Below are 21,476 nucleotides of genomic sequence, written 5' to 3' on the forward strand. Positions count from 1 at the left end.
CTGCACTGTCGGTATATTACATGCATACATTCAGTCATTCCAAACACATTAATTCTGTCCAAATGTAGTTCTCGTTTAGTGTAAACACATTCACACTTTGTCTATACTAGTACTTTCTCTCACTCGGGGTAGACATATTCTCAACCGCTACAGACTCTCTCGGAGTACACACACTCAATACAGACATCCTCTCACTCCGTACAAATTTGTCTAAAATTGCCCAATGACCATCAGCATTTGGCATTTTAATACAATCCTGTCTCATGAAGCATTTTACTTATTTGACTCAGACATAACAGGAAATTACTATGCAAGGGACTATTGAAGTTCGAGGTGAGGTCAGCATGGAAATGGTGTAATTTCTTATTTCAACTAACTTGTTAACCTCAATGCCCTCTTTCAATATAAAGTTTAAAAAACTGTATTGACACTTTATCAACTGACAAGGAATGTTCCCACACACTTAGGGATGATTTCAAGTAGGCAAGTGCATGAATGTCAATTCACCTATACTTACTAAATAAACAGTTCTGCTCACTTACTCATGTCTTTGGGAGTAATTTCTCTAAATCTTTACAGTGGTTGCTTTTACGCAGGATTCTGGGGTTCTTTTACACAGAAAAAAAGAGCCAAAATGCAGGAAAAAAACATAATGCATTCTATAAATGCAGATATTCCAATGTATTCGTTATTTTGATCAGAACGCATAGTGAATGAGATTAAAACACAGATTTTTTTTTAAACACAGAATGTCCTGCGTTCCAAATACACAATATTCTATGGGCTTGGACGACCACTGACCACTGAGGAACTCTAGGATATTACACATATCCTACTTTGCGTCTTGCCACTATCCCAATTTTTTTGTGTAGGGGTGAATTCTTCCTTCATGTACTGAATAAATGTATCTTCAGATACATTATTCTCTCCTTGGGAATACACTTACCCCTTTAGGAATTTACTGCACTTTAACCCCTGCATTAAAGTGCTCTGGATAGCAGTGTCTGCTAAATGGCAGTAAAGAAGGGAAACGTGTGACCCATCTACTGAACTGAGCTGACGATCTGATTGGGTGTAGCAGGGTGGGAGCATCCGAATGCGCATTTCACTTGCAGCCAGGGGCACAACGCTCGGCGAGGGGGTTTTGGTGTCCATTCAAGACCGCTGTCAGCCGTGCTCTGCACGGCCTCACAGTCTTCCCAAAGGAAAATAAAAAAGTAAAAATAACAGTCAGTCGGTCCATCCAGTCCTCCGTGTCTCTACCTCCACGGGTCCTTCGGCCCTGCTACTCCGCCTGCTCGTTCATCTCCATGTCGGACACCAGGATGTTCTTCTCCATCTGCTCCGAGGGGTTGGAGTTGGTCCGGCTGTAGCGCGCCCCCTCGAAGGACCCTTGGGTGGCCGCGGCGCGCCGGCGGTAAAGGTAAATCACTCCCGCCACGAGGAGGACCAGAAGCAGCGCGGTCACCACCACCACCAGCACGGTCGGCTGGTAATCGGGTTTCCCTGCGGTCGCGGCGCGAGACGTCGAAGGAGAAAGAGAGAAGGAGGGCAGCGCCACGGAGGAGTGGCAGCGGGAGATTCAGAGCCAGAGAGTAAGGATAAATGAGGAAAGAGGTGAAAGGGATCAGTAATGGAGACCACTCGGGAATTGAACTGTTACAATTCAGAACTACTCAACATAGCAGGTCATAAAAACTGAAACAAACTTTTGTTATCCAATGACAGCTGGAGTGATACATTACTGGCATTACAGCTTGTCAGGAATCTGTACAGTATAGTGACAACGAAAAGAAAAGAAAAGTAGTTCTCACAGGAAGACGCAGAACTATGAGTCGGACCTGCAATGGAAACCAGGACAGATCAGTATCAGGTATTTCTACTGTTTGACAGGAGGTTTTTGTAAAGAAACTGTCAAAGGAAAACACACTTTAAAAGAAAAGCAGTGGGTGGTACCACTGGTGCTAAAGCACCACCTATAAAAAATGATGGTGGTGTTTACCTTGCACCAGCAGACAACTAAAATTTTGCTTAGTTAACCTGAATTTGTATTTCATCATTTGAAATTGTATATAGAATGTAGTTCTTACTTTGGCCCATCCGGCAGATGACACCATAGGTGGCGTTGCAGAGGTCTGTTGTCCACAGGCCTGTGCTGCTCTGGATCCAGAAGCATGTTTTGGCCGGCAGTGTGCTCAGGTTAGTGCCCTGCACCTTCCAGTTTGTGTATGCCACCTTGTTGCTCTCAGACCCTGTCACACTGCCCCCTATGGTTCAGAAAGAGAACTGCATTTTGTACAAAACATTCACACCAAGTGTGCACTTGGACCTGTAGATGTAATTTAATATTAACAAAGCTTTTTTGACCATATTTATTGTGCATTTAGCAAGTATTTAGCCTTATTATGCCTACAGTATTTAATAGTTTTATGTTCAACTTACAAACACTTACAGTTTTATGTTCAACCACTTACTTATAAATAAACACTGATAAGAACTTGCTAGAACAAATCAGATTGCACTAAAGCAATTGATACACCCCTTTCTAAAAATAGTTATTTTTATAATTAGTTATAATTGAGTTATTTTATATGATTAATAGTGTGGTCTCAATAGCTTGACCAAATTACAGCAAATACTGGCACTCTCTGCTCCTCTTCTTTACCTTTAGAGACCATCTCCAGCCAGGCTCCTTGGGCTTGTTCCTGGTAGCTCTCAATATGCTCCCACACAAAGCCACTTTCTGTCTCATCATTGATGTGCAGAAGTTCAGCACCAGCTAAAAGAGGAAGAGTCAAAGAGAGAAGGCAGATAGAGAAAGAGAGAGACCTTCGGTTTTTAATTGCCCTTTATTATAACAACTATAAAAGGAGTCATATAATTCTTGTAACCCAAAGAAATCAAACATAAAAAATTGAAAAGACAGACAAAAAAACAGACCTAGAAACCCCCAGAGATAAAAAAAACTAGAGAGAGAGAGAACGAGAGTGTGGCAGAGATAGAGACAAAAAGTGAAAGAAGGAAAATGGGAGAGGGGGAGTGAGAAAGAGAGCGAAAGAGAGATAGAATGATAAAGCGAATGGCAGAGAAGTTAGTGCTTTTTGCGATTCCGTAACCAGGCGAATCCGAGTCCCGTGTCCGTGTGCTCACCTCCCTGGCAGTAGTCGGCTGCCTCGTGTTGAAGCATGACCTTGTGCAGGTTGAAGGAGTAACACTCGTTGCGGAAATGCACCCAGTTCATGTTGCCCAGGAGATGAGGGCAGTCCCCAGAGACGAGCGTCTGGTTATCTTGAGGAGACAGGGAGAGCCGAGAAAAGGTTCACTCACTCACGAACACGGACATACACCACTGTAAAGGCCACAGTGAATGAAGCTGCACGGTACCTGAGCTGATCTGACAGATGGCCGTATTCACTTTTTCCTCACACGAGACCGTAGCCCACAGGCCCTCTTGGGTCATGTAACCACAGCCCGTCGTGTGCCTGGGGTCCCCCTCCCGCCAATCGCTGTAGGCCAACTGATTCTCACCCATCCAGGTATAGCTCCGAACCTAAGGATGACATCGAGACCAGTTCACAAGAACTCACACACAAATGCACACACACACACACACACACGCTTACACACATTCACACATACACACATACATATGCACACGCAGGCACGCTGGCACACTCATGCACACACGCAGAAACGCGCACACACGCACACACACGCACAGACATGCACACCCATACACACCCATACACACACATACACACATACACACACACATACCCAGGACCCAGGCTCACCCCATCGCTGAAGAGGCCGATCCAGGCGTGAGTCCTCTGGGTGCTGAGCAGCAGGGTGAGGTAGGCCTGCTGGAAAGGATTCTGCACTGTGGCCAGCGTGGCGCCGAGGGATCTGCACACGTGCAGTGCCCCCGCCCAATCCAGACGCTTCTTCAGCAGGCGGTACTGCACTCCGCCGAACTGAAGGTCCTGCACAGAGGGGGGCAGGGTGTCCTGTCCTGCAGGCAGCGCTGGGTCTATAGCAGCACACAAACCAATGATTACACATAACATTCAATGTGATTTACAGTGCACTGCTAATATCCTGACTACTGTGCTAGGAGGCACAGCAATCCAAATAGGGACATCGGTTCCATTTGTCACCTGGTGGAAAACTACAGCTTAGTCTGGGGAGCCTGCAGCATAGTGGCTAAGGTACGTGACTGAGATTTGGAAGGTCGGTGGTTCAAGCCCTGCTGTAGCCACGATAAGATCTGTTGAACCCTTTGAGTAAGGCCCTTAACCCCACATTGCTCCAGGGGGATCCTGGTATTTTGCCACTTAAGTCTAATCAAGTGTAAGTTGCTTTACATAGAAGTGTCAGCTAGATAACTGTAATGTCATGTAGTCTCTTCCAAAAATATTTGTACTATGATTTGATATTATTATGCTGCAATAATCAATAAAATTTTATATTGCCATCATACACTGTACATCTCTGACGGTCGCAGGGGTGACTGTAGACCTGCGGCCTACCTTTGCTCTTCTGGCAGATGAAGCCTTGCTTCTCCACCTCACACCTGCGAGTGGCCCACATGCCCGTGTTCTTCTCCGGGTTCCCATGAAGCATGACACCGCAGTTCACCTGTGGAGCAAGACCACGGACCTCACCATTCACCATCTTCAATTTCAATTCTTTTTCCTGGGGCAGCTGCCCCCTCTGAGCTAACGGACCACTCAAACCAGCCCCCCGCTCTGAGGTTGTGAACCGCTGCAGCTCTGCTCCTCCCCTGGGTCATGCCCATGCTTCAACACATCCTGGAGCTACAGATTCAGCCCTCTAACTCTGAACTGCATACTTCACATCCCTCCATGTGGACTTTCTTTAACTGCTAGTTTAATACCCGTACTGTTACCATCTCAACCTACAGGCCAGTGGACGATGGGCATCCCCCTATAGCCGGGTTCCTCTTGAGTTTTTTCTCACCACTGTTAGATGGTTTTTCTCCCCAGGAGGGAGTTGTTTACCTCATATGTTATTTGTGAGCTTAGGACCAGTATTTCCCATTTTTTCTTTCCCTCAGTTACTCCGTAAAGTGTCTACAGGAAGCGTCTTCTGTGAAAAGTGCTATACAAATAAACTTGAATCGAATTGAATAGGAGGAGGAAGTCTGAACCATGACACAGTTGAGTGCGGTATACAGGGAAAACCTCTGAATGCTCACAATAATTTCTTTCATGAACAACATTTAAATATTATTATAATATATAACATTATTAATAAACAAGCATGCAGCGAGGCTCCTCAGGGGCTAAAGAAAGGAGTGACCTGAGAGGTGAAAGCAGAATAAAAAGCGCTAGCCATGCGAGGCATACCACAATCTTTGAGAGCAGGTTTTTCCTTCCTTGAGGCTCCCCCGGGGCCCAGTTTGTGTATGTGAGGGGCCCGCGCTCCACCCACTGGAAGAGGCTCTCTGTGTCCGACAGCCCGATCCATAGGTTGAAGCTCACGTTGGACAGCTGTGTGGTGATGAAGGCTGTGGAGGGAAAGGTAAACACTCATTTTTACACCTCATAATTATATTAAAGATGTGTCACATACCCCACAACAAAAGTATGCGCAATGATACAGTTGCAATTGTGCCTTGCAATGTAAAGCACTTGCATAATGTAAAAGAAAAAATAACAGATTTATTTTCATTTTCCATCTTGTCAGGATTGGACAGGGCAGGCAGAGTGTTATCGGGAAAACGGCAGAGTTCAAAAACCAAGAAGACAGACAAGCAAAGGTACAAAAATGAAATCCAAAACAGAGCAGATAATCAAAAACCAGAAAATCCAAAAACAGAGCAGAACCAGACAGAATAACAGGGCCCTGGGACAGGGGACAGTAGAACCGGGGTAGGGAACAGAATAACAGAAAGACGAACTAGCAACGAGAAACTGAAAAGGACAGGCATAAATACACAACTAACAAACACACAATGAGAAACAGGTGAACTGAATGACAAGAGACAGGAAGGAAGCACATATAAGGAGTGGGGAGGTAGAGACACGATATGACACAGGTGAAACGAATGAATGAGGGAATGAAACTGAAAACAGACTCTGGTAAGCAAAGAGGGTACAAATACACGGAAACGCTGAAGACTTAAACAAAAAAAAGCTAGAGAAAAACACAGAACCTGACACATCTGGGATTTAGAGCAGTAGTGCAATGACCAGTAAAAAGGACAGTTATGCTGTTGTAAAAGCGTACCTTCCTAAAATATTTGAAACTGGATTGACTGCCTCCAAAGTTCTTACAAGCAAGAAAATGGGATATTTAGTCAGGTCTTTTATCTGCAAGTTATACAGTTACAGGGCCAGGTGTGCTGCTGAGCTTGTGTATTTTATTTGCAAACCAGAAATATCCAAATGAGACATGACACTAGAATAACTTCCATCCTGCTAAACAACATACATTTCTGGCCTTCTGGTCTAAACTACAGTAGGTCCCCTACACAATAAGCTGGGATAGCAAACTAATTGTTGGACCAGAAAAAACGTTGTGGGTTGTCTATAAACATCAATCACAGGTTCTCGCTCAAGGTGTATACCCAGCCAATTAATGTTTGCACATACAAGCTTCGAGGCAGTTTGGTGCGGGAGCAGAACCTTTCTAAATCGTTAACTGTGCGGTCAGTACTTACGAAAGACCCACTCTAAGATGTCCTCAGTGCCTCATTGAACATGTTGAACCATTTTGTCTGGACACGTGAGGACACTGAACATAAAGTAAAGAATATTTAGGTTTGGGACTCGGTTCCGGTACAGCATGGAACTCTTCCGTGTGGGACCAACCCCTGGAAAGCCTACAGAGTAAAACCAGATTTTCTTTGAGACAGAGATTTTCCCTCTATTTAACATCACCTGGGTTCAAGCTGCTCTGAGCCTGTGTGCTCTATGGAGTGAGGACAGAGTTCGCATGCAATGCATGCCAGTTGGATTACCTTGCTCCAAGTAACTGGACACCACTGCGAGGCTGGCTCCCTGAGACTTGCATGTTGCCTTGGCAACTTCCCAGGTGACCCGGTTGGACTCCTCGTACCCGTGGATCTTGTAACACTGCAGGAATACAGGAACAAAGCCCATGGGGATTCTTCACGTCTAGACAGGCTACAGTCAATAAATCATATCTTCACGTAAAGCAAAACATTTACCCATTTTCATTCAAAGCATACGCTGTTATTAATGCTAATTGTGATAGTGATATATAGCAGATATAGCAATACATATTTGGCATTTCATCAAACATTTAATCAACATCAGACAATGACTTTACAACTATGTGAGCTTAAGTCATGAGTGAGATACCTGGAAATGGCTGTACACACCCACTTTCAAGATAATTTTAAAAGATCATGGATGCCAATATACATATTATATACATTATACATTCATCTCAGTCTCAGTCAGTCTCAATGCAAAATGATGACCTTCAGACAGTAGTTAGCCATCCAGCTTGTGCATTTTGTGAGATGCATGATGTGAGCTGATGTCATTATCAGAGGGAGCGGAGGAGAAAAAAGGTTGTACATCAGAATGACAGTAATGACTATAGGAGCAGAGCCAAGTGACTTTACAGAGAAAACCCTGTGGGACATTTGCATATAAGGTTATAAGAGACCAGCATTTCTTCATGCAACCTGGAAGGAGCGACTATCAAAGTGGGTAGCAAACCAGTTGAGCGCTGTGCTGCAGATGCCCGAGGTGGTCAGGGAAGACAACAGCAGGTGGCGGACATGTGTGTAAAGAGTTGCAGAGTTTAAGGAGGATTAGAACGGAGGAGAGAGAAGCTGCCTTTGAAGAGTGAAGCCTTTCGCTGAATGCAATGATTGACTAACCCTGAATCCAGCCTGGTGAGGGTCTAGGAGGCCATTTTGAATAAGAAAAGTTGTTGAGTTGAATGAAGAAGAGAGAAAGGACAGTAGTTATGCATGATAGAGGTTCAATTGTGGGGTTTTTTCTGTTGGTAGGAGTGAATAAACCTGCTTACACATGACAAGAATCAAACGCTGCATTCAGCGCCAAGTAAGGCAGTGACTACCCATGAGAAGAAGTTGTTGATATTTGTCGTCATCCATCCAGGAAGCCGTTGGTTCATTACCGGTAACAAGCAACAACCATATGTGATAGTAATAGGTTGCATGTGGTTATAAAATTGTCTACTCGCTTTGTAAAACCACAAAGTTTCTGGACATTTTGGGATAAAGGAACCAGGCTTGGGAGCCGTGGTGGTGCAACAGGCTAAGATGCAGCGGACTTGCAGTTGCAGTTGCACACCGAGGACCGGGGCTCGATTCCCTGCCAAAAGCCAAGTTTGGCCGGCTCTCGTGGAGCAGCATAATTGACAAGACGGTTTGAAGAAAGCATGTTGTTCTCAGATTGCCAGACCCCTTTCGGGCCGCCTAGGGACAGGGTGTAGGCCGTGTATCCCCCAGCTAACACTAATTGGATTAGATAGGGTACAAATGACTACCAAACTGGGAGAAAAAGGGAAAAAAAATCTGAATTATAACTGTGTTGCTATTAGTAGTAGGCTACATCTGTCCAATCACATCACTCATACAAAGCAGTGATGTGATTGGACATGCTAGGTCAGCATCAAACAAGGTCAACGATTTGAACCCTGATGGCTCTCAACTTGGCTTTATTTGGAGCTATGCACTACACAAGGCTTAGTGTTGCTATCCCTCCATAGGAATTTAATGGCTTCACACCATTTAGAATGTTTTGAAGCAGATCACGTGAAAGCCGCGTAAGAGTACAGTAAGAAGAGAAGAACAGAGTGTATAGTTAATGAGTGAAGGAGAGGGGGGAGGAGCAAGAGGATTAAATTAGATGTGTCAAAGGAGTCTTCACATCAAAGAAGGCAAATTAACTGAAGGTTGAGGGAGGTAAAATTGGAAGGAGGTTGAAGAATAAGGAGAAAAACTGAGTACAGCTTGTGTAGATTCAAGTATGGATTATCAGTTCCAGCCTGATATAAATTTGCATTGAGACAGGGGATTACAATACAAAGAGCTGTAGCTGGACAGGTCAGCAGGATTTCTGGATTAGATCCATGTTCTCCCTGTTGCCCAAAATGAGGTGCTTGTGGGAAAGAGGATGTCAGACAGCCTTGGGCGAAGAGAAGCCTGCAGGTGTGCTAACAAGGGGACCTAGGACCCATTCATACTACAGTGAAATACGGCTGTCGCACCTCATTTTAGTGCTTAATACGGTGAAGTTCACACTTAGTATATTCTGAATGAGAGCAACAACTTGTAGCAACAGGTCCTGCTTGAAACAGGAAACGATTATAATGTTGAGTCTTGTTTCTATGCAAATGAAATTGGTTGAGCAAGTACGGATGGGATAGGGTTTCCCAACTGGAATTGGATGTGCAACACTCCCATCCTTTCACTCTCTAAAACCACAAGAAGAAGTTCTATAGAACATAGAGCATGCTGTTGAGGACTGTTAAAAGAAGCAACATTGAGTACTGTTAAAAATACTGCTCAGGGCTAACATCACACCATTACAAACTGACTATAAAATACAGGAGGAGGAAACAAGCAGACAGTTCCACTTCCCTGCCAGACGGCCAGGGAATGTGGGAGAAGGAGAAAGCAGAAGAGGGGGGTTGCAGGATAAGATGATGGGCCGATTCAGGTTTCATGCAAGGGCAAGAGACTGGGGAGGTAATAGGGAGTTGCAGGATAAGAAAAAGTCAGCCATGCAAACGGTCGACTGGCAGCTCCACACACCCCCAGCTACTGTAATGCTGGCACAGCTTTGGAGCGGGTTCTGAGCCGCATAGAGCGGGAAGGGCAGATCGGAATAACCAGGAAGCAGATGGCGAGGAATTCTGTAAGCAGCACACAGCCCTACAGTAGCAATGTAGCAGCAACCTCATAGCACTCCCAGAACACCTACATTACAGCTAAGAGCATTCACAAACTTTTTATTGAGCAACTGGGCCATGATGTAGCATAAACATTAGCAGCAAAAGCTTCAACAGTGACATCAGTAATGGAAACAATGCTAGCAGTGACTAGAGTAATAAAGGATGGAGCATCACCTTGTTGAGGAAGGGTGTCCAGCCACCAGGACAGCCCCCAGGTGGCACAGGGGAGGCAGGGGTAGGTGGAGGGGTAGCTGTGTCATTAACTCGTTTGCAGACATAGGGCAGATCTGTGTGGCACTTCTGGTCGCTCCATTCCCCTGTGCAAAAGCAATAAAACTGTTTAGGGTAAGCCAACACATTTTGAAAGGATCACTCTTGATACCTTGACTTTTGCACCTATACCTTTGTAGTTGTCTGTATGCTTAACAGAAGATTAAAGCACTGTCATATATGAATAGGACTGATTTCAGTCCATCATGTCCAAACATCTTCTCCCCCAGGTAAACTGTCTGAGAATATTCCTAAGATCACATGCAATGAAAGAGTTTGGTTTGTTTGGCAATGTTACAGATGCTTGCAGCTGCAGTGTGGCAGTAGGTAAGCAGGAATCATGTCAAGACAAGTAGAAGATTCACTCACTGAACCCTTAGATCTTCCACAGATCCCATTATTCCCACATCTCACCTGTGTTCGCGATCATGGAGACACATTTGCGGTCCCTACTGACTGGGCCTGGTCTGCCTGGGGCCCATGACACGTAGTTGAGCACAGAGTGATCGGACCATCGGAAACGCCCATCGATTTCAATGGCGTTCAGCCCCACCCACCTTTGCTGATCTGCCACTTTGGACACCTATGAAGAAACATACAGACTCAGGCATGGTAAACAAACTGAATACACAGACAAAACAACTCAGGCAAAGCCCTTTCATCAGAGTTCACAGAAAGCAAAACAAGAACTTTTTCACACAACTAAAAATAAAATAATCAATCTCAAAAAGTGTGGGGGCAGGCTAATGGAATTATCTCATTCTTATTCAATCCTATCCTTATTCTTGGTTATACACACAATTATTATTCCAAATAATTATGCAAAAATCAAACCAGTTCATACTACATACTAATGCAGTGAAATTAGTATCAGAAATAAGAAATAAACATATGACTCATGTCATTGTTGCACCATAGGTCACACACGACAACAGAGCCTGAATTGGCAATGCAAGTCAACACAATTTAAAAAAAGATGTATTTAAACAGGGAGCCTGTCTGAGACTCCTTTTCAACAGAGTTAATACAAAATACAAACACACAATGTTACAGTACAAGAAGAGCTTAAAAAACAAACACTACAGAAGCAAAATAACACCTCCAGTTTGAGGTCATGCTGGAGCTGCATCCAGGTACTTGGAACATTATAATGAAAGGCTACAATGACATGCCTAATGGGCCTAATGGTTGACCTGCTACCAGCTCAGACAAGCTACCTGCACTAGCTGGTTGACCATCTTATACCCAGCTAGACCAGCCTTATGACCAGCTTGGCCATGCTGATCGACCAGCTCATGCTCAGCTAGACCAGTTTATGACCAGCTAGACCTGCTCAAGCCGGCATAGCTGGATCTTACAGCAGGGAGGCTGTGAGCAGGAACACACACCTTACGCATGAGCTCAGTGAGGAAGGTCTGCTCTTCAGGGGAGTGCACAGAGGCCAGAGAGGCATGGAACCAGGAGCAGATACGCTGGGCCTGGTACCAGGTGGAGCTGTGATCAAAGAACTTATAATCCGCCTGCTGGAACGTCACCCACTCCTTACTGCTCGAGCCTAACCAAAGGAAATTAAAAAACAGGTAAACAGACGGCGTGGATTATGAATGAAAAAAAGTGAAGTGGTATATTTCTTTTATTTGAAGGGGAACAGTTCTTAATAAAAACGGCGACTGACCTTCTTCCTCCTCTCGCTCCTTTTCCTCAGTTCCTTAAAAACACAAACAAATCATATGATTATGCATTTGAATTTTTTTGGTTTTATAACAAGCAGGGAGATATTCTATACTGTGTGGTAATGCGTTACCTTTGGGGATTTTGCAGATCCAGTCCAGCTCGGTCTCACACTGCATTGCTGACCACTGTGTGGTTCCAAGGTCAGCCACCGCGCATTGGCCGATATCCTGCTCATAGCTGGAACGGCCAAAGTTGTGGTAGGAGAACTGTGGGAAATGAGTTGAAGGAGAACATAATCATGATGGAGGTACAAGATGCAGAGAATGAAGGGATTTTACAAATGTGTTGAATTAACAAATTAACAGGTTGTCATTCAAACAATGTGAACGCGCTTCCGATAAACCATTGGGAGAAGTGAAAATTAACGAATGGAATGCATTTTAAAACAAGTAGCGTTTGGCCATACTGTTTTCACACTATTTTTGTTATTCTTTATTTTGGCACGTACTGCTAATGTCATCTAGTGGCAGGAGGCAGTCTCTACAGGAAAGATGGAAGGGGAAGTGAGCAGTTTTGACAATTGTGAAGGAGGACTGTTTTTCATGTGCGGTGCCATTTTCTTTGATATGGTTTATCATTGTGTATCAGATTGATTTGGTGGGCGAAAGACTAAAGCAATGGTGTGTGACCTCTCACCTGGCTGTCTTATCAACCATTGCCTTTCACTTTACATTATTTCCCTCACAATCCATACTGCACTATTTGTGTTGACACAATCACCAGGGGGAATGTGATTTACCCTGATTGTTGTTTCTTATGAAAAAAATTACAAATGAAATATAAAAGAAGACCCGAATAAAAAGTGAGGAAAGCACTGATCCAAGGGCATGAGACATGAGATGCTGATGAGTTATCCGCCCGCAAAGAATGCCAATTTTGGTTAGATAGTTTGCAAAGACTGTGTTCACTCTTTACAATGCTGAACTAATGATTTATATTCACATTCATCTCAGCAAAGCAGGGACATTTAAAAGTAGCAAATCAAACAAAACAAAAGCATACAAGTCTGCCTTATTGGGTACAGTATTTTTGTGGTTGTCCATTGCATTAACCAATGAGATCATACATGTACAGTGGAAGTGTATGACTCACTCCAAGCCCATCGCTCCACTCCCAGCTGTCCTTGTTCATTGGGTTCCTGCGGTTCAGCCCAATCCATAACCAGTGCTGCTCCAAGTCTTCTGACACTCTGTGGGGAAGTCAGGTTTCACATTTAATACTGAACCCAGTAACACCAACCAAGGCAACAGTCCAATTACTTTTGGTCCCCTAAAATGGAGGATTAGAGTAGGTATAAAAAGGGATATCATTCTTATGTGGCACTGATATGGCTATATATACACCATCAAATGAAAGGTCTGCACTTTACCCTGATAAGCATTGTTTCGTTTCAAATCTCAAATGTGCTTGAGTACAGAACAAAAGGAACATGAACTGAATCACTGTCCAAATACTTTTGGACTGTACTGTATCTATTGGAGTTTGTCATACAGATATCATTTAGCTCATTCAAGGAATTAAAAAATTAAATAAGATTAAATAAATAAAAGTAAAAACAGCAATTCAGCCACATCTGTATTAATTTAAAGGAAGCAGCTATGGTAACAACAAGAGCAAGCCAGTTGCCAGGAGGAAAATCTGACACCAACCCAAAGACCTCATGAAGGATCTTTAACACAAACTGGTCCTCCTCATGGTTGGCGATACTCAGCAGATGGGCACCGTGTTTCTTGCAGTAAAGGTTAGCCTGTAGCCAGCTGAGCTTTTCTTCCACCTGGGAAGAGTGGTAGACCTGGGAAAGAAAGAAAGGGAAGGTGTGATAAGGGACAGAAATATGAGAGCGCCCACAGCTGTGGTGTAAAACAGACAGGGCTGCTTCCCCTTCACAGCAGCTGGCTTTCTCAGACAATACACAGAAGATAGAGTGCAGTCCGTAAGTATTTGGACAGTAACCATGGGTGGAATATGTATACAATCATCTGCAATTCCTACATGGTTCATGCAATATGGGTGTCACCCAAATGAAAGGCAAAAGTCTGCACTTTCACTCCATAGTCATTGGTTTATTTTAAATTCAATATACTGGAGTACAGAGCCAAAAAAAAAAAAAAAAAATGTGCCACTGTCCAAATACTTACGGACTTCACTGTATGGTCGATACCAGCTCTTACACATTATGGTGGGAATCTGAGGGAGGGAGGGAGGAGGCAGATACTGTGTGAAAGCAGTGTGTGTAAGACCTTGTAGCAATGGCGCAGGGTGTTGCTGCTTTTCCATCCCCGGGCGCAGACTCCAGTTAGACTCGGTGTTGGGAGCGGGGCTGGTGGCTCGGGGGTCAGGGACGTATCCAGGTTTGAGCGACAAATTAATTTAGCCCGGGTGGAACAGTCTTTGATTTCCCACAGTCCTGTGGCAAAGCCTGTTGCCAGGGCAACACAGCCGCCTTTGTCCAGTCCTGAGAGTTGACAGAGGGAGAAACATAAGTAAGTTTGAGACTGGGAGACATTTGACCTCCTGAAAATAATCAGAATTTACCAAAGAACCACTCACGGTGGTCGACAGGAAAAGACTCAGGGGTTAGAGGCCCACCTGGTTGGTCTCGGTTCCAGTGGCTGAAGGTGACCTCATCTCCACTGAGCCAGTGGAAGGCACCAGTGTTGTTTAGGTCATGCAGAGCTGTCCAGAAGTAATCACCGGACCGCCCGTACACCAGGCTACTCACAAAGGCTTGCTCAAACCTGAGATCAGACCCAGCTCGAGTGATTAACAAAGCTGATTAATAAATGCATGGTACATGTTTGCGTTTAAAGGACAGGGAGTGAAATTCTTCATGGGAAAGAGTAAACAAAATGTGCACATGGGTCATTGGCAGGGGTGCCATTTTGGTTGCCTGACTGTCAGTGGCCCGCAAAAGATTGTGAGGTGGGGAGCCCAATGTGAGATATTTTCATAAGGCCCGAAATTCCTGACGGCCCCCCAGCTCACTGTTGTCAGTACAGATGTGGCACAGATAATGCTTCAGTCAGGGTGTTGCACACCCAAATACTTATAGTAGGGGGTAATAGGAATTTCCAATGACTGCCTGGTAATGGCACAAAGTCAACGGTAAGGACAGCGTTACAATCACTTCCAGACTTTAAACCTAGAGTATTGTTTGTTTGAAGTCCCAAGATTACCTAATACAATACACTGCACTATGAAGCCTCACCTGTTAGTGATAGTTACAAGGGCGGCATCATCAGCAGCGCATGCTTTTCTTGCTTCCTCAAATGTCATGGACTCCTCACCAACAAAATAGCAGGAAGGACTATGCCATTTCCAGCCCTAATGGAGATTGATAGGTTGGAGAGGGTGAAGAGAGAGTAACATTAAAACCTGAAATATTCACATTGCTTCTATTATTAGAACAGAATAGGAAGCAGTAATTTCAGATACAGGAAGTCATGAATATTTGCAGCAGACATGCATAAAAAACAGACAACTTCAATCATAAGGTCAGACGAGTGCTTTTATCCAATTGCAAACTTTTATGCAAGTGTTCCTGGCAGCAGGCCATGTACAAGGTATTCCAGCTGTCTGCGCTTTCAGAGTTGGGGAGAGACAGAGGGAGAGCTTGTGAGGTCACATGATCTCCCCATTTCCTCAGAATGAACTCAGGATGACCCTACTCTTGGGTAGCCATTACATGTTCATTCATTACACAGAAAGCACCAGATGTAATACAGAAAGACGGTTTGTTTGGCAATTCTTAGGAAAACATTTTTAAACTAAGCAGTAAAAAAAAAGTTATTGGTACATTGCCACTAGGGATGGGCAAAACTCTGAAAATCGTTAAATGTTTACACAGTGCAAAAAAAAAAGAAAAAAAAAAGAAGTACATGTTTAATCAACAAGGTTTGTGTGTTTGTTTGTCTAAATTTGCTGCGTTTAAGCTGCATTTGAAATTGCTGACAATTTCAACTGACAAGCTACCTCAGCTATAGCCAAGATAAGGAAAAATAGGCGTTTCTCTAATTGCCTCTTCGTGGTCAGTTAACTCTTGTGGCCCGGATAAAGAATCACTTGGGGGCACGCGGTGGAGTACGGCCAAAGTAACGGACCTTGATGCAAGCATCAGTTCGTTACAGTTGCACACCGAGGACCGGGGTTCGATTCCCAGTCCTGCCAAAAGCCGAGTTTAGCCAGCTCTCATGGAGCGGCATAATTGGCTCACTGCTCTGAGGGAGGGACTCGGCAGGGGCTAGTAGGATCGCTGCGGGCAACAGCGCCCTGGACGCCTCGGAATCACGGTCACGGGCTATGAGACGAGATGGCTTGAAGAAGGCGTGTTGTTCTCAGGATCGCCAGATCCATACGGGCCACCGAGGGACGGGGTGTAGGCGGTGTATCCCCAGCTAACACTAATTGGATTAGATAGGGTACAATTGGCAACCAAATTGGGAGAAAAAAAGAAAAAGAAAAAAAAAGAATGCTCACTTAACTGCCTCATACCGGGATATTGATTGATCCTGCTAATTGGTTGTAGCCTAAAACACCAGCCACTGTAAATATGTTGTGTCATACCCTGATGAAGTAAGCCAAAATGCGTAGGTAGTTACAACATGTTTTTTTATATAATTTCCTTTGGGGATATGCCACATCAATGAAGACATTTTTAATATTTATACCAGAGAAGCGCCTTGAGTCTTATTTCATTATATAGCCAAGATTAAATACAAAGTTGCAAAAACAGCCGCGGAGTGGACTTCAAAAGCGAATACTAAGGCATAGCTCTCATTGATGTTAGCTTACAGTTAGATTACATCAGGCTTAAGCGGATAGCACGGCTGCTACATGGCTTGTCACAGTCACTGTCAAGCGTTTATATGCATGCTTTTGCATCATTCCAGTGCTGTCGGAGTATGTTATTTCAATGTCGCAAAGTTTACATTTGACTTCAACAGTATTTAAGGCTCTGAAGATGTAGAGATGGAAGAGAGAGGGCAGACATAAGTTCACCATTCCACCACAGTATGGTGGAGAAGGTAAGCAAAAACAGCAAGACTGAAAGAGAGAGAAGTGTGGAAAGGGGACAGAGAGAACAGAGGGTAAACGCAAGAGAGTAAATAGAAAAGACAGGAAAGAGGATGGTATGAGATGGGTTCACCAGATGTTTTTTTTGGGTGAAGAGGGGGTTGTTGGCTGACCTCCGGGGCCATGCAGGGTGATTCATGCAACAGTTGTTCTAAATTATTTATAATTTAGTTGGAGGGCCAGTGCTGACTCCACACAGCTGGAACAGCAACAGTGGCAGGGTGACTCTGCAAAAAGCTCTACAGACTGTGAGCTGTAAATCTTAACAATTTAAGATTTGTAATTAAACAAATCTCATGTTGTTATTGCGTACATTGTCAGATTTTAATATAAGGCATTTTTATACATTTCACCAGGTAGAAATTACAGCACTGTTTATACATAGTCTCCCCATTTCAGGGCACCATAATATGTGGGACACAGGATTGTTATGTGAATGAAAGGGTCCAAGGTATCAAATGAAAATCAACCCACTGTGCTGCTGCCAGATATGCATTTACGAAAATAACAGTTTCTCCTGAATATATTTCCATTGAGTTCAACAGGAAAATTTGTCAGGAGAAACTATTATTTTCATATCCCAAACATTATGGTGCCTATGTTATGGGGACTATGTATAAACACTGCTGTAATTCCTACATGGTGAAACCAAACTGTATAAAAATTCCCTTTATTAAAATCTGACAATGTGCACTTTAACCACATGTGATTTCTTAAATTATAAATCTCAAATTGAGTAGAGGCAAATAAATAAATGATGGGTCTTTGTCCCAAATATTATGGAGGGCACTGCCTTTCCAGTTTGGTAGAAATATAAATTTGTTTTGCACATTATTAAATGTTTATGGAACCAAATATCCTAACTGGTTATGAAGCTACGACTGTTTTCTGACTAATGTTGAAGAAAACATTTACGTGAAAACTATCTATTTGCTGGGACTATACCTAAGTGAATGTAATCTTGAACTACTACTTGAATGCATTGATGTAAATGCATTGCCAGGTCATTTCAGTAAGCTTCTTGTATGGGGTTTTCTACCATTTCCAACGAGGTGTAATGTGTCATATTCAGGTGACAGATAGTTTAGGAATATTGCTGCGTTCGCATTGTAGAATGAATATACAGACATGCGTAATTGCAGGATTTTGACTTGCTATAAATAAACCTGTAATTGTGCTGGCTAACGGGGCTCTGGTTAACCTAATTTTTAAATAAAGTTCCATTTTAAAAGTGATGCAGGTTGGTTCCAAAGCATTAGGGTGAGTAATCCTTTTTGGAGAGGTTTTTGGACACTTTCATACTTTCAAAAGCATACTTTCATATATGTGAATAAAACACATGTGACGGTTAATTTTCTTTACATTTTGTATGATAAAATCTGTTTTAATAGAGAAATAAACTTTTCTGAGCATTCATGTGCCTGGACAAAAAGATGTTTGACGAGATTTGGGGACCCTTGAGGACATCTGGGTGAAGTTTTGGGAAACCCCGTGTGGAATTTGAATGCCTGTCGATATCTCTACCAGATTTTGTACACATTACATTACAAGCTGACATCAAGTTTGGGCACAAATATGAAATAGTTCTGGCTTGGTCCTTGACTTAGAAATTGAGATATTCAGTGCTACACTATAAAAACATAAGTTGTTCTGTAATTCTTTCGTATTTTAGTGTATCTTTAGTGTACAATATATCTACATACTCTGGTGTAAATATGTCTTGCCTAAAATTTCTGAAAGGTACAAGCCTCTTCTTTAATTTAAGTCTTCAACCTTGTGTGCAGTAAATTGTTTTGAGATATTGACATTTTCACAGAACTAGTGCAAAATAGGTGGACATTGCCTGAAGGCATAGGAAAAATTGCATAGACCCCAATCTGAGATTATGATTGAGCAGTTTAAATGTGTACCGGTTTGCAGCCGTGGTCCTGTGTGCCGTCATTCTTCTGCGCCTGCTTCTTACAGATGGAAGGCAGGGACAGATTACAGGGACTGTCATTCCAGCGCCCCTCCTAGACACAGAGAGATTTAACAACATAAGTCTCTTTGACGACCAAAACAGGCCATTCATGCCCTCAAAGTGAATGCACAATAGCTCAATAGTCGATTCAAATGCAAAAAGGTGTGATAATCTCAACATACAGAAAAGCAGAGCTCTTTGATGTTTGCTGCCAAAAAAATACCCCAAATGCACCATAGAACATACGGAAAAGATCAAAGATCTTGCTTGCATTTGTCAGGGTTTGAATGTTTTTGGGAATGGGAACTTATCCGTGTGGTATCAACCCACCTTTTGCTCTATCCCTGCCAGTCTTTTTAAAGAAACAGCAGAGAGAAAAAGTCCTGTGTTAATGCTAAAACAATGATTAAATTATGACAATTGATTGACAATTATTTAGGTTTGAATTTTTATTTAATCCTTTATTTAACCAGGGGAGATCCACTGAGCATGTGTCTTTTGAAAGGATGCCAGACAGAGCAGTTAGAAGTGGGGCGAGAGAGAATGAAATTATGGACATAATTCATTCATACACAAAATATATACATTTTTTACATTGTTGACAAGCCATAATCTTAGTGACTTCCTTTACATATTGCATATCTTTGAGAGATTTACAGTCCCTGTTGATTTACAAGGCTGTTCTGAGAATGAATACGTAGTTCTGGTAACAAGCATGTTTCTGGTAATACATGTTACAGTTTCAAATGCCTTTATACAGTACATTATTTCAGTTTGTTAAAATCTTCAAAAGAAATAATATTTAAAACTGGGTTGTTGGTTACGTTCAGGAACTGTTAAGATCTGTATCCTTCTTTTGCTGATATACAGTAAAACCTAATGTCTAATAAAATCTTATTTGTTTGGATACAATGAAAAAACATTGACCTATTTCAGAAGAATGGGAAAAACATTCCCTGATACTGAAAAAACACTGCCAATCCAAAAATGCAACATGATACAAATATCAAATGTGTAAGATAAATCTCAAGTAATATATCATGATCTTGTTAAGGACTGCCAAGACTTCATATAAAATAATGAATAATACTTACCATAAATAATTTAAATTAAGGAGAGTATGATTGTCTTATTGGACACATCACACACACACAGCCATTTCCTAAGATAGCGTGCCATGAAGCCAAAGCTTTGACTCATGCACACGAAGAAGCTGGGACATGCCATTCTATCCCAACATTCCTACTTTACACCAACATAACTTTTCAATTTGCCTAGCAACTGTGGAATCTTGCCAAACATTCTGTCTGAATCGGAAGTTTCATACTGGCAGATTTTACATTCATGGAATATCCATGCTTGGAAAAAGTGAGAAGAAATGTGTGGAACTACAACAGATGGGTAACAGGCCCCACTTACCGGTCCCCAGAGAGTAACGCAGTCCTCCTGGGTATTGCGGAAGTTATTAGGCTCAAAGGGGTGCCAGAAGGTGAAGATGACGGGGGTGTGGTCTGACCACTCGAAGTTCATCTGCATCTTGGAGTCATGGAGCCCAATCCACAGCTCATCCACATCTGAGGGAAGGAAAAATGGCACACAATCCCATGGAATGTTCTGAGTATATTGTGGAGGTCTGGCAGGACGGTTATTAAAGGGGCCGTTCACCCAAAAATGAAATGGAATTATGTTTTCACTTACTCAGAGTACTATCTATCCATCCAGATAGTTTGGCTAAGATGTGACACATTTTCTAGATTTCACAACTTTTTTAGTTATGCAGTTTACGGTGATATAATGGACCTTTTCTCCTTTTCTGGCACCGACAATTTACATTGGAAATTTCCAAATATAACAGTTACTTGCGAACATCAACAGAGCTCAAAAATGCACATTTTAATCAAGAACTATTTCTTCTACTGTCGGAACTCCCCAACTGTGTTTCCGCTGAAGCCGTAAAACTAGAAAATTTGTGTCAGTGGAACCATCTGACGGACAGATATCTCAGGCTAAGTGGAAGCATACTGTTACATTCTCAATAAAACTGGTAGTCTTCACCATTGTTTATCTGAGAAACTGGGACATACATTCACTACTTCTAGAAATGTAAATGGATCCCATGGCCCTGGAATAACATCTCCCTGTCAGTTTTTGTTGTAAAAAAAACCCAGCAATAATCAATTTAAATGATGTGTCCCATTGTTAAAACTAGCTAGAATAATCCATAATCTTTTCCCCCCAAATAACCAAGTACATAGGTATCCCACAATAAACTTGTCTAACCTCCATACTGCTTATTTCAGGACAACTCAAGGTCAATTCACTGTTCATTACCAAGGGCCATTTCTGGAATAATCTACCTAACCATCTCAAAAATTGTAACTCAACCTCATTGTTTAAAACAAAATGGAAAAAAACATCTCATTGTAACCTGTAATGTAGCCACTCTCCTTACATGTATTTGTCTTTCCTGTCTCCTTGTCCTTGTTATGCTTCTGCAGGTTGTATTTATTTTTCA

General features: G+C 42.7%; 1 protein-coding gene across 1 annotated transcript in view; it reads right to left on the reverse strand.

The window, feature by feature from the left end:
• Window positions 1-205: 205 nt before the first annotated feature.
• LOC133122501 (C-type mannose receptor 2-like) overlaps window positions 206-21,476 on the reverse strand; it is a 35,619-nt gene continuing 14,348 nt past the window's right edge. Inside the window, exons 8-29 of the mRNA XM_061232495.1 lie at window positions 20,381-20,535; window positions 18,912-19,013; window positions 15,137-15,252; window positions 14,518-14,666; window positions 14,169-14,383; window positions 13,578-13,720; window positions 13,021-13,117; window positions 11,999-12,134; window positions 11,870-11,902; window positions 11,583-11,749; window positions 10,609-10,777; window positions 10,099-10,241; window positions 6,986-7,100; window positions 5,370-5,530; window positions 4,530-4,638; window positions 3,795-4,030; window positions 3,385-3,550; window positions 3,151-3,288; window positions 2,666-2,779; window positions 2,091-2,267; window positions 1,815-1,841; window positions 206-1,506 (exon numbers count right to left, since the gene is read on the reverse strand). Coding sequence (XP_061088479.1) covers window positions 1,286-1,506; window positions 1,815-1,841; window positions 2,091-2,267; window positions 2,666-2,779; window positions 3,151-3,288; window positions 3,385-3,550; window positions 3,795-4,030; window positions 4,530-4,638; window positions 5,370-5,530; window positions 6,986-7,100; window positions 10,099-10,241; window positions 10,609-10,777; window positions 11,583-11,749; window positions 11,870-11,902; window positions 11,999-12,134; window positions 13,021-13,117; window positions 13,578-13,720; window positions 14,169-14,383; window positions 14,518-14,666; window positions 15,137-15,252; window positions 18,912-19,013; window positions 20,381-20,535 — 3,089 coding nt within the window. The 3' untranslated portion in view covers window positions 206-1,285. The remainder of the gene's footprint in view (window positions 1,507-1,814; window positions 1,842-2,090; window positions 2,268-2,665; window positions 2,780-3,150; window positions 3,289-3,384; window positions 3,551-3,794; window positions 4,031-4,529; window positions 4,639-5,369; window positions 5,531-6,985; window positions 7,101-10,098; window positions 10,242-10,608; window positions 10,778-11,582; window positions 11,750-11,869; window positions 11,903-11,998; window positions 12,135-13,020; window positions 13,118-13,577; window positions 13,721-14,168; window positions 14,384-14,517; window positions 14,667-15,136; window positions 15,253-18,911; window positions 19,014-20,380; window positions 20,536-21,476) is intronic.

The sequence above is a fragment of the Conger conger genome, chromosome 2 (genome assembly GCF_963514075.1).
Source record: "Conger conger chromosome 2, fConCon1.1, whole genome shotgun sequence".
Classification (NCBI taxonomy): domain Eukaryota; kingdom Metazoa; phylum Chordata; class Actinopteri; order Anguilliformes; family Congridae; genus Conger; species Conger conger.